This window comes from Sminthopsis crassicaudata, chromosome 1, assembly GCF_048593235.1.
Source record: "Sminthopsis crassicaudata isolate SCR6 chromosome 1, ASM4859323v1, whole genome shotgun sequence".
Classification (NCBI taxonomy): Eukaryota; Metazoa; Chordata; class Mammalia; order Dasyuromorphia; family Dasyuridae; genus Sminthopsis; species Sminthopsis crassicaudata.
The window spans coordinates 501,639,044-501,653,017 of NC_133617.1; the positions used below are offsets into that span (position 1 = coordinate 501,639,044).

Below are 13,974 nucleotides of genomic sequence, written 5' to 3' on the forward strand. Positions count from 1 at the left end.
TACATCAGATTAGAAAAAGGAGAGAGGAAAATCAAATTGTTAATCTTCAAAATGAAAACAGGGAACTGTCCACCAATGAGGAGGAAATTAGAGAAATAATAAGGAGTTACTTTGCCCAACTTTATGCCAATAAATTTGATAACCTAAGTGAAATAGAGGACTACCTCCAAAAATATAGGCTTCCCAGATTAACAGAGGAAGAAGTAAATTGTTTAAATAGTCCCATTTCAGAAAAAGAAATAGAGCAAGTTATTAATCAACTCCCTAAGAAAAAATGTCTAGCACCAGATGGATTCACAGGTGAATTCTACCAAACATTTAAAGAACAATTATCTCCAATGTTATATAAACTATTTGAAAAAATAGGGAATGAAGGAGTTCTACCAAATTCCTTTTATGACATAGACATGGTACTGATACCCAAACCAAGTAGGTTGAAAACAGAGAAAGAAAATTGTAGACCAATCTCCCCAATGAAGAGTAATGCTAAAATCTTAAATAAGATATTAGCAAAAAGACTCCAGAAAATCATCCCCATGATAATACATCATAATCAAGTAGGATTTATACCAGGAATGCAGGGCTGGTCCAACATTAGGAAAACTATCAGTATAATTGGCCATATTAATAATCAAATTAACAAAAAATATATATCATCTCAATAGATGAAGAAAAAGCATTTGATAAAATCCAACATCAATTTCTATTAAAAACACTTGAGAGTACAGGAATAAATGGACTTTTCCTTAAAATAATCAGTAGCATTTATTTAAAACCATCGATAAGCATCATATGTAATGAGGAAAGATTACAACCATTCCCATTAAGATCAGGGGTGAAACAAGGTTGTCCACTATCACCTTACTGTTGTGGGTCTGCTTCCCTGCAGCTTCACTGGAAACTGAAAGTTTCTTACTGCGCGCCTCACGCTATCACCAGCCTTCGGACGTCTCCGGCCCCGCTCTGGAGACAGGAGCGGGGAATAAGCAAACAGAGAGCCAACTTGTAGCAGAACTGGTCTTTATTGTCTGCACCCAAAAATGTCTCTCCGAGCTGCCGCTGGCTATTCCTCTTATAGAGGTTGTCGGACCCTCCCCGAAACCTCCCATCGTGGGCGGGGCCAGCTCCCTTATCAATGCCTAGTCGGGTTTCTCCTTTTATGGCCAGGCGACTCATAGCTCTACACATCCACCGACACGTAGCTCTATTAATCAACCCGGAGCAACATTCTGGAGTTGACTGACATTAGGGTGGCTCCCTTCCGCACAGAGAAGATCGGTTCTAGGCCCTTTACAATTCCCCCTTTTTGTTTAATAAGAGGGCGGTCTAATACAGCCATCACAACTTGGAAGGACATAAATGGGGGTAGAGCACCAGGAATATCAATTATGAAAAATATCAAAATAGAAAATATCCAGAGCACCAGAAATGGAAATACAAATAGATAATATCAAAATACATATACAACATTAGGCTCATTGATCAGGGGTTGATTACAAATCTCCTTTGGCATTTAAGACATAAGATGCCTTCAGTTCTGTCAGAGACCGACATAGTGCAAAAAGTATGGCTCGAATTATCAAAGGCAAAAAACACAACATTAACAGTACAAGGACTAGGGCAACACACCCGAGAATTAACCAATGAATTACATTGTGATAGTCAAGCCCATTCAACCATGCCATCAATGAGGAGGTCGATTCCTCCCATTGCTTATTGAAATCAATTGTCACATTCTCCAATCCATTTATAATTTTGTCAAGGGCCATTAATTCATTTTGTAAAGACGTTTGCATAGAAGCATTACGTAAAAGACGTTCAAGATATGCATAATCAGAGGAATTATATAACACAGGTAATATACAAGAGGCACGATATAAAAAGCTACAAGTAAGTTTCACATATCGGGACAACAAAGCTTGTTGTTTCACTAACTCCAAGGAAACATATTGCAGTTGAGTTATTTGAGAAATCAGCATAGCGTCTATGGCCTCCTGGTGTCTCCAGGCCAAGTCATTTTCAGTCATGTACTTCTGCAGCTTCTCCGCCACAATAGTTAATTGTGTATTCAGTTCTCTTATCTGGAATTCCTCTGAGATACTCAGAGCCAAGGCCGCCAGTGATAAAAACTTACTGCCACCTTCCCGTTTTCCTCTATGGTGCAGATTTTTCAACAGTCCTTGAAGAACCCCTTCTGCTTTGGTTATCTTATAGTTTGAGTTCAAACATATCAGGAACAATGCATTGCCCAGAGTCCACAATTGTCCTTCAAAGCTATAACACAATGTACTATTTGGAAAAACTCCCCCTCTACAAGTGGAATTCTTGTTGCCAAAAACCCGATGCCATTGGGTAAAAGTCAACTCCCTGTCCTGATTATTAGATATATGTAACTGCATTTTTATCCTATTTGTAACTAATCCCACTTTCCACAGATGTGGCTGCAGGACATGATTAGAATAGAATACAGGAGCAATTAGTTGAGAGTGAGAATCGGCATTCCGATCCCAAAACGTCAAGTTCACAGTGCCATCTTGCAAAGATATGCTTTTCCTCATTAGTCCTGTACTGCATTCCCTTAATTGTCCAAAAACTACACCCAACTTTGAGTCTATACAACTCGGCAAATCAGTACGTCGCTGTCTCACAGCATTCATTGTATTTTTCCCATGTATTTCCTTCATCTGCACCATCATACTGGTACTTATATTATTTAACTCATCATTACTGTGTAGCAGATGACTTCTATTCAGCCTTTTCATGGTTGCACACCAATCATTCCCTTGTCCCTCAAGAACTATGCCCAGTGGCAAGTGGGTTGTCATAAAAGTTAGGCTGTCTTTACTTTGTTTAAACATTTGAGGTTGTCGCTCTGGGTACCCTGGGTGAATGTGTGAGCCTACCAAGAATGAGCCATTACCAGGATATTTTAAAGGGATACTTTCATGAACCCATGTCATCATTCGTAATTTGGGAAGATTAGGAGTTATAGCCCAATGAGTTGGTGCCTTAGCCGCGTGTAGAGTATACATTGGAATCATACCCTTGCCATCTTGTTTCTTACCCTCCGAAGGAGGGCGTGGGGTGATAGGGGGACTCTTCAATAAAAATATAACCCCGCTGTTAAAGGCTAAGGTCTTTTCCCCAATTTCATTGGTGATAATCGCGTCATAGCAGGATGCCCTCTAGGTATCATTGACTCGCTCAACTGACGCTATCAAACATAATAAAAAGGCTGCACCGTCAAATGACTGAACTCTACCTTTAAAAGGGAACCAAGTCTGAATCTGATTAACCCTAGAGTGTTTAAAGCAGGTAGTATTTTTCCCTAGTAAACTTCCAAACCTTTCTCCAAAATCCTTCTTCCAAACTCTATGCAGCAGCACCAGCAGTTCGGTAGGATGTTCATGTAGAGGAACATTAATTATAACTGAAATATTCGTAATTTCTAGTGTCAGACCTATCTTCCATAGGTGATTCTGAATATGCCCTTCCACTCTATGGGTGTTGGTGCAACCAGTACCAGTGCCTCATCTGTCTCCCCATTCCAAAAGCTGATATTAACTTCTGGCAAAAAGGGCCCTTTACGAAACACGCCCATGGAACAACTGATCAAAGGTGAAAATAAAGGTGAGTTCATAACCGGGGTACAAGGGGGAAGGGGACTTTCAACTTTATCTTCTATCTCATGTTCCACGTGGGGAACAGCCAACATCTCAACTATCATCTCGCTAGTCAAGTCATTTAGGTCGCTCGTTTTGTGGGATGATTGCTTAATTCTAAAAGGTTCCAGCATAATGCATGAACTTATCTTTAAGTTATATGTCAGGCATAAAGGGACATCCCGAGTAATGAAAGTGAGCTTCTTAAAATGTTCCTTCCATACTTTTGATTCTTTGTACGCCCCCATCCCTTCCAAAAAGGAAACATTTCCTAACGTGGCTAATGGTATAGGCTGATGACGCCAAGTGACCATTTGAAAACTAGACAAATCTGCAATCATATTTCTCTCCTCACTCTTCACCCCTCCTATCAGGCTACTTAATCCTAACAACATGCATGCAATTTGATTCATTTGCATTTGAGTTTCTCGTCTTCCTTCTCTTCTCTTTGCTCGTTGGGTTCGGTTTTTTCCATTTCTCCTCCTTTCTCCTCTGCCCCGATGGATTCGTCTTCTTTTTCTCGTACCAACCTAGTCCTTCTGATCGGGATCCATCTTTTCTCCTTTTCCCCTGTTGAGACACAAACAAATCCTTTGCCTCTCACAATAACTTTGTAAGGGCCTTTCCAAACGTTATTCTCATCTTTATACATTATCTTTTCCAATCTTAATTCTTTGGAATCATTTTCCGATTTTTCTGTCATTGATTTTCTTTCTGGTTTATTACCCGTGGTATTTTCAACTAAAGCCTTCATGGCCGGGGTAAATCCCTCATCGTCAAATTTCAAAAAATTGATAGTGAAGAGAGCTTTATCAATATCTTGTTGAGTTATTTTCTTACATCCCATTCCCCCTTTTTGTTTAATGAGCATAGTTTTTAAGGTTCTGTTCATTCTAGTTAATTTTCTTATCATGTCTATAGACAAAGAAGGATTTTTGCCAAAAATTTATATAAGGGTTTGGCACATACATCTGTGCAGGTGCGGGGTACGGAAGGGCTTCACTAGTTGACTCGTTCTGTATCGTCTGTATCTTGACAGTTCTTTATTAATTGTCTATGCCCAGGGAGGGAGCCACTCTTCTCTGGAGCACAAACATCTCTAGGAATGGCTAGTTCCTAGCATCTAGTGTCAAAAATATACAGAGTTCATAGAACGGTCAAGTTCCCATAATTTGGAAGCTGAGGCCTGTTAGATTTGAGTGAGCTTATAATCCTAATATGAAATTTTAAATTTCTTAATCATTTGGCCTTAAGATCACAAAAATAATAAGAGGACTGAGCTAGTGGGGTGAAATTAGAGTAAATTAATTTCATTTTCCAATACATATGACAATTACACATACATAATTACAAAAAGAACAATAATAATAATATGGGTATGGCTAAACTATTAAAATAAATGGTAGCGCTACCTGATCTAAATAAGAAATCATACCAATGGTGGTTAGTATCCGATGTTACTAAATGAGAGGCCTTGATAAGTTGTCCTGCAGCTATAAGAGTCTGTATTTGATGTTCATTTAATGCGCACTGATAAGACTCTAATAGTTTCTTCATAACTTAAGATCTGTTCAGGATATCCATATATATGAAGTAAAGCAAAGTAATCAGGTAAGACAAAAGGTAATACATGAAATTAACACATAACAGCCCATATCTTAACTTGACAATACACAATAGTTCCAGTACACCAAAAAAAAAAGTACACATAGCATTTTCAGGTCATTGTTTTTCCATGCTTCTGGTAAATTAAACATATAATCCCACATTGCAACAATCTCTGAGCATTTTCTTTTTGTATCTAGGTATACATATTTTGTAAAGAGCATTTGGTCCACTTAAATAATTTACTAATATTTCCAGTAAAACCCAAACTAGTAATAATACTATCATCAAAAATCTGTAGAAATTGGCCTTGATATTATAATGTATTTTGGTGGAGTAGGATCGTCGTGGGCAACTATTTGAGCATTTACAGTCAAAGCCTGAGAAACAGCTTGTCCAGCACTGCGCAGTCTGCTGGCCAAGATCTCAAGGTCTATTGAATTAACTATACCGAAACCAGTTCCAGCACCACCAAATAAAGTGTCATACCAGGTTCTTTTCTTTCTAACACAATTTATCAGAAGAGGAAAAGTTACATTATTGGTACAAGTTTTAGGAACTCTTATGATTGATGGAGGATGTTTTGTAGGAGGGGGAGGTGTCAGTAATAGATATTTTATCTAATAGTGAGGTTTCAATACCACTATCAAGATTTTACATGCACAGTTTATCAGTTGCTTTTCAATGTTTGTCTCAGCTTGTTCTCTGCATTCAGTTGGGAAGTCCACACCCTCAGAGTCCACTCTCTTTCCTATGTAGCACTGCTGTATCTGGATCTGGAACAGTCCTTTCCAGCTCAGGGTCAGCTTGTCCTCCTTCCATGTCCTAACCAGGACCCCGTCTCCAAGCTAGAACTCATGCACTGTTGAAACCCTAAGGGAGGAGTCTGAGCAATAAGCCTGTTTAGTTGTAAAGTTTTCAGATGTTAAAGTAAAGACATAACATATTTCCTTAAAAACAAATCCTTGGTTTCAAATATTGGATATAAGGAAGAATTTTGAATCCCTTTAAATCAGTTTGCTTTCTTCAACCAGAAACAGCTGCAGCTTCCTATTGCTGCTCTACCCTTGCAAAAATACGTTCCGTCTCACAGTCACCTCTCCGTGACTACCTTTTCCAACAAGTTCCTTCTTTTCCCCACTGATTTCTTCTTGAAATCATTTGCTCCCACTAATAAATCCTTCTTAAATCACCTTTATTCTCCTGTCCCATCTCTCTGTTTCTCTCTTCCCAATGCCTACTTGCTCAAACTTTCTCTGACATACTTTAAACACTTCCAAACCAATAACTCTTCTGACTAGATGCTTCATTTAAACTATTAATTAATTTTGCAAATCAATCTCTCTTGTCCCTTTTCTTTAATCACCTTTTTTTTTTAAACTTTAAACTTCAAGATTCATAACCCATAATGATAACAAATTACCCAATGTTTCAGAAGCAAACCAAATATTTTTTTTTTCTTCTGCCTGAGTGCTTCAAGGCCACTAGTAAGAAGCTTCCCAGGCGGTATTAAGCAGATAAGATTGTAATGCCGTTACTCCCCTTTTAGCTTTGAAAATCTGCTTTTCAGGAAAACTTTCCCACCAGTTTAAAATAGTCAAGTTTTTTTTTTCTTTTGTTTTACTTACAAATTGGTACAACAGGTTAAAAAGTTTAAAATCACAAACAATTTTTAAGACCAATACATTTTGAACCACTCTGAAAGAATTACTATTCTGAATGAATTTCAATTTCCACAATTCAGCCTGTTATTTTTCTAAGCCTGTAACACAGAGGCTGAATTCTTATCTCTTATGAGCTTGCTAACTTTTAACACAGAACAAAAAATTCAAAGCAGACAAACATACACAGACAGACACAGAGCTCTATTTTTTCTATCCAGGCTCTGCATTGTAACGTGCTCTCCCGGCAGTTACAATTACTAGTCTGTCCTAGACCCACCAGAGTACCTTTGACCACTGTCCTTTGCAGTGTGAGCTCTACCCGGCTCGCCTCCTCTGAGGCCTTCTAAGGTCTCTGGCCACAATCTCTTGAATCTATAGCTTAGTAACCGGTAGCGCACTCAAGAACAACCACATGTAATCTTAAAAGCCTTTATTATACCTACTCACATAATGCCCTAACTGATGCCCTGACTTGTTGGTTCCCTGGTGAACACCTGGTCAGAAGACCCATGTGTTCACTACCAAAATCCTTACCTCTTTCGGCTACCCATCTTGGCTTGGTCACCCAGGCTAGGAGCCAGGGTGAACAGCAGGAGGTTAAAGAGGGCGGTTGCTGCCTGCAGTGGGCTTATATAGGGCCTGTGAGGTCACACACACAGCCAATCAGCGAGAGAGTCACCCATTACAAAACTATCTCAATATGGCCAGGATCCCGCCCAAGGGCAGTCCTAATATCCACTGAAAGTACTTCTGGGCCTCAATCCCGATGCACTGTGTCCGCCCATTTAAAGGGCCCTTACACTGCATGCTTTTAAGTTAAGATCCACTCCATTCTTTTTACCGAGTTTATATAGCTATGAAGCATATACTCCTGAATCTGTTGGCTCGATATGGGCTTTAACTATTTTTTGTCCCATGCCTCATCTAACTGCATCTAAGCAGTCAGGCTGTTTGCTTCTTCTTGATTCTAAAAATCAAGGAGCGCGTCTTTCTACTTACCTTTCCTTGTTCCAGCTAATACACTGCCCAGGTCCCTGTTCAAGGTGCCACTTGTTGTGGGTCTGCTTCCCTGCAGCTTCACTGGAAACTGAAAGTTTCTTACTGCGCGCCTCACGCTATCACCAGCCTTCGGACGTCTCCGGCCCCGCTCTGGAGACAGGAGCGGGGAATAAGCAAACAGAGAGCCAACTTGTAGCAGAACTAGTCTTTATTGTCTGCACCCAAAAATGTCTCTCCGAGCTGCCGCTGGCTATTCCTCTTATAGAGGTTGTCGGACCCTCCCCGAAACCTCCCATCGTGGGCGGGGCCAGCTCCCTTATCAATGCCTAGTCGGGTTTCTCCTTTTATGGCCAGGCGACTCATAGCTCTACACATCCACCGACAGGTAGCTCTATTAATCAACCCGGAGCAACATTCTGGAGTTGACTGACATTAGGGCGGCTCCCTTCCACACAGAGAAGATTGGTTCTAGGCCCTTTACACCTTACTATTCAATATTCTATTAGAAATGCTAGCTTTGGCAATAAGAGTGGAGAAAGAGATTAAAGGAATTAGAATAGGTAATGAGGAAAACAAATTATCACTCTTTGCTGATGATATGATGGTATACATAGAGAACCCCAAAGATTCAACTAAAAAGCTATTAGAAATAATCCATACCTTTAGTAAAGTTGCAGGATACAAAATATCCACATAAATCATCAGTATTCTTATATGTCACTAACAAAATCCAACAGTTAGAGCTACAGAGAGAAATTTCATTTAAAGTAACTACCAATAGTATAAAATATTTAGGAATCTATCTGCCAAGGGAAAATCAGAAACTATATGAACAAAACTACGAAACACTTTCCACACAAATTAAATCTGATCTAACCAATTGGAAAAATATTAAATGCTCTTGGATAGGGCAAGCAAATATAATAAAGATGATAATTCTTCCTAAACTAATCTATTTATTTAGTGCTATACCAATCAGACTCCCAAAAAACTATTTTAATGATCTAGAAAAAATAGCAACAAAGTTCATATGGAAAAACAAAAGGTCAAAAATTTCAAGGGAATTAACGAAAAATAAAAATCAAATGAAGGTGGCCTAGCTGTACCAGATCTAAAATTATATTATAAAGCAGTGGTTTCCAAAACCATTTGGTATTGGCTAAGAAATAGACTAGCTGATCAGTGGAATAGGTTAGGTCCAAAGGACAAAATAATCAATAGCTCCAATAACCTAGTGTTTGACAATCCCAAGGACCCCAGACTTTGGAATAAGAACTCAATGTTTGACAAAAATTGCTGGGAAAATTGGAAATTAATATGGCAGAAATTAGGCATTGATGCACACTTAATACCATACACCAAGATCAGGTCAAAATGAGTTCATGATCTAGGAATAAAGAATGAGATTATAAATAAATTAGAGGAACATAGGATAGTCTACCTCTCAGAGCTGTGGAAGAGTAATGAATTTATGTCCAAAGAAGAACTAGAGATCATTATTGATAACAAAGTAGAAAACATTGATTATATCAAATTGAAAAGTTTTTATACAAACAAAATCAATGCAGATAATATTAGAAGGGAAACAATAAACTGGGAAAACATTTTTACAGTCAAAGGTTAAGATAAAGGCCTCATTTCCAAAATATATAGAGAAATGACTCTAATATATAAGAAATCAAGCCAATCTCCAATTGATAAATGGTCAAAAGATATGAACAGACAATTCTCAGATAAAGAAATTGAAACTATTTCTAGTCATATGAAAAGATGCTTCAAATCATTATTAATCAGAGAAATGCAAATTAAGACAACTCTGAGATACCATTACACACCTGTCAGATTGGCTAGAATGACAGGGAAAGGTAATGCAGAATGTTGGAGGGGATGTGGGAAAACAGGAACACGGTTACATTGTTGCTGGAACTATGAATATATCTAGCCATTCTGGAGAGCAATTTGGAACTATGCTCAAAAAGTTATCAAACTGTGCATACCCTTTGACCCAGCAGTGTTGCGACTGGGTTTGTATCCCAAAGAGATCTTAAAGAAGGGAAAGGAACCTGTATGTGCAAGAATGTTTGTGGCAGCCAAAAACTGGAAACTATGTGGATGTCCATCAGTTGGAGATTGGCTGAATAAATTGTGGTATATGAATAATATGGAATATTATTGTTCTGTAAGAAATGACCAACAGGATGATTTCAGAAAGGCCTGAGAGGGTTACATGAACTGATGCTGAGTGAAATGAGCAGGACCAGGAGACCATTATATACTTCAACAACAACACTATATGATGATCAATTCTGATGGACGTGGCCCTCTCCAACAATGAGATGAACCAAATTAGTTGCAATAGAGCAGTAATGAACTGAACCAGATACACCCAGCAAAAGAACTATGGCAGATGACTATGAACCAATTCATAGAATTTCCAATCCCTTTAATTTTGTCCACCTGCATTTTGGATTTTCTTCACAGGCTAAATATACACTATTTAAAAATCCGATTCTTTTTGTACAGCAAAACAACTGTTTGGTCGTGTATACATATATTGTATTTAATTTATACTCTAAATATTTAACATGTATTGGTCGACCTGCTATTTTTGGGGGGGCAGGAGGGGAAAAATTGGAACAAAAAAAGTTTTGGCAATTGTCAACATTGTAAAATTACCCATGCAAATATCTGGTAAATAAAAACTATTATTATTTTTTAAAAATATTTTTATCAAATAAAAATATTTTTCATTTACATGCATTTATTTTTTGTCTTCAAACCTCTCCAGATATGTACTGGAGAAAAATAAACCTTGTAATAAATATGCACAACAAATTTCTTTCAGTGGTTCTCTGGAATCATGTTTTACCATTGAGTTGATCAGAGTTAGGTTTTTCTAAAACTACTAATTTTTGCAGTATTATATTATAATTTGTTTTCATGTTTCTACTTCACTATTTTTCACTTCATTTAAGTCTTCCCAGATTTTTCTTAAATTGTCACTCTCCTTATTTCTTTTCTTTTTTTATAGCTTTTTATTTATAAGATATATGGATAGGTAATTTTACAGCATTGACAATTACAAAACCTTTTGTTCCAACTTTTCCCTTACTTCCCCCACTCCTTCCCCCAGATCGCAAGTTGACCAATACATGTTAAATATGTTAAAGCACAAGTTAAAGGCAATATATGTATACGTGTCCAAACAGTTATTTTGATGTACAAAAAGAATTGGACTTTGAAATAGTGTACAATTAGCCTGTGAAAGAAATCAAAAATGCAGGCGGACAAAAATAGGGAAATTGGGAATTCTATGTAGTGGTTCATAGTCAACTCCTAGAGTTCTTTTGCTGGGTGTAGCTGGTTCAGTTCATTACTGCTCTATTGGAACTGATTTGGTTCATCTCATTGTTGAAGAGAGAATATATCAGAATGGATCATCAAATAATATTGTTGTTGAAGTATATCATGATCTCCTGGGAGTGCTCATTTCACTCAGCATCAATTCATATAAGTCTCTCCAGGACTTTCTGAAAGCATCCTGCTGGTCATTTCTTACAGAAAAATAATATTCCATAATATTCATATACCACAATTTATTCAGCCATTTTCCAATTGATGGGCATCCACTCAGTTTCCTGTTTCTGGTCACTACAAAGAGGGCTGCCACAAACATTCCTTGCCCTTCTTTAACATCTCTATGGGATTATTATAAGCCCAGTAGTAACACTGCTGGATCAAAGGGTATGCAACTCTCCTTATTTCTTATAACACAAGAGTATATATATTATATATATATATATATATATATATATATATATATATATATATATATATATATATATATATATATATACATATATATATATATATATATATATGTATATATATATATGTGTGTGTGTGTGTGTGTGTGTGTGTGTGTGTATACAGTACAGTAATTTTCATATCAATTTTTTAAACTAAGATTCAGAAATCAAGATTCCATTCTTAGATAGCACATATTATGCAACTCCTCACTTCTCAGAAGAGAATTAAATTTCAGTGAATTCAGTGGTGAATGTTATATTACAAATATTATAAATATAAACTAGTGTTCATAATTATACCTTTTTCTTTTAAAACATCATTTAAAACATAAATGAATTTTTGAGTGCTCTATGAAATTAATTGCAATTTGTATACCAGAAGTTGGAACTATTTCTTTAATGCTTTTCATTCTCTTTGTGCTTTCTCAGACAGAAGTGCATCTTTCTATGATTTCATTTTTAGAATGAAAATTTCCCTGGAATCAAATAGTACTATTAATTTTGTTTTTCTTTAACCTACTACATAATGATAATATATATTCCCTTTTTTCCTGATTTTTTTTGGTTACATTACAAGTAATCATTTTTTCCTCCCTCCTTCTCTACCCAACACTAGAGAAGGTCACTTCTTAATGCAGATTTAAAACAAATATAAAACCATACTATATGTATTTCTATTTATCAGATCTTTCTCTGGAAGTGAATGAGTGAATGACATCTTCTTTAATAGGTTCATTGTAGTTGATATGAATATTTATACCACTCAGAATTACTTGGTTATTCCAATTATCTTTTAAAAAATATTCATGATACTGTATATAGCATTCCCTTGGTTCTGCTTCCTTAATGTTTCATTATTTCACACAATTTTTTATATACTTTTCTAAAACCAATCAGTTCATTGTTTCTTATAGCAGAATAGTGCTCTACCACAATAATATATCACAACATATTTAGCCCTTCTTCAATTTATGGGAATCCCTGTAATTTCCAATTCTTTGCCATCACAGGACACTTTGTAACATATACATTCTTTCCCGTTTTATCTGATTACCCGGGGAAGCAGACTCAAGAGTGGTATTGCTGAGTCAAACTATACAATTTGTAACTCTTTGGGCTATTCAGATTGTCTCCAAAATGGTTGAACCAGTTCACATTATATCAATAGAATATTAGTATTCCATTATTTCCACAACCCCTCCAAAATTTGTTATTTTCCCTTTCTATCCTAGTGTGAGGTTTTTTTTAATTTTTAATTCGCATTTCTCTAGTTATTTAAAGAATTTTTAAAATCTCTATATGTATCTTTGACTTCATCAAAAATTATAATATTTGACTATCATATGGAGAATAACTCATATTATTATAAATCTGACAATTCTCTACATGAGATATGTGAATTTTGTCTAAGAAATTGTATATAAATCCTTGCCCATCATTTTTCTTTCTTTTTAATCTTGGCTACATTGGTCTTATTTAGACAAAAACTATTTTCTCTTTACATAATCAATATTATCTGCCCAATTTTGGAGGGGCAAGATTCTTATTGAATGACTTGGAAATGGATCTGAGTATAAAGTCCTACGGCATAATTTTATTAGATTAAATATACAGCAATGATGTAAGATTCATAGAGGGACACCTGACTGAGAACTTAAATTCAGGTATTTGATATTGTTTTAATTTTTTTTAATAATACCTCATATTGTGTTTCTTATGTTTTTTGATTTTGTCTATACTTTAAATTTGGAATGTTTACCTTGTTTTGACTAAACTAAATAGTTTATATTGACACATAATGTTAGTTTGACTCTGGGCAAGTCACTACTTCATAATATCTTACAATTCTCTAAGACTATAAATTATAGAGAAGGAACCAACTCATACTGGCAGAAGGATTTTTCTCATCCAGGTGTTCTCTATAACAGTGAAAATATTTGTTATGAGAAAAACAGCTACTCCACTATCTTACTGATCATTCTTATTCTTTTTTAAAAATAGAAGGAGAAGTTCATGGCACATGTAACAGTTGGTTTTAAATAGTTGAATAACTCATACAACACAAAAGTTATTTTGCTTGATTCTCTATATAACTTATATCCAATACAATCTTTCACTTAAAAATACATTTCCCAAAATGAATGTTTTCAACTTCTTTTTTCTCACATCAATCTACTAATATTAATGCAATTTGTTGTAGCACTTTTGAATAGAGATGCAACAAATTTAGTGCAT

General features: G+C 36.2%; 1 protein-coding gene across 1 annotated transcript; it reads right to left on the bottom strand.

The window, feature by feature from the left end:
- Positions 1-1,006: 1,006 nt before the first annotated feature.
- Positions 1,007-7,569, bottom strand: LOC141550650 (uncharacterized). Its single transcript, XM_074281521.1, has 2 exons — positions 7,466-7,569; positions 1,007-4,232 (listed from the first exon to the last, which is right to left on the bottom strand). The coding sequence occupies exon 2, from the start codon at positions 3,039-3,041 to the stop codon at positions 1,494-1,496; it is 1,548 nt and encodes a 515-aa protein (XP_074137622.1). The 5' UTR covers positions 3,042-4,232; positions 7,466-7,569; the 3' UTR covers positions 1,007-1,493.
- Between the last annotated feature and the right edge of the window lie 6,405 nt (positions 7,570-13,974).

What these genes read in the sequence shown, in the direction of transcription:
- LOC141550650 (XM_074281521.1), bottom strand. Translation starts at nt 3,041, where the DNA reads ATGATTCCAATGTATACTCTACACGCGGCTAAGGCACCAACTCATTGG.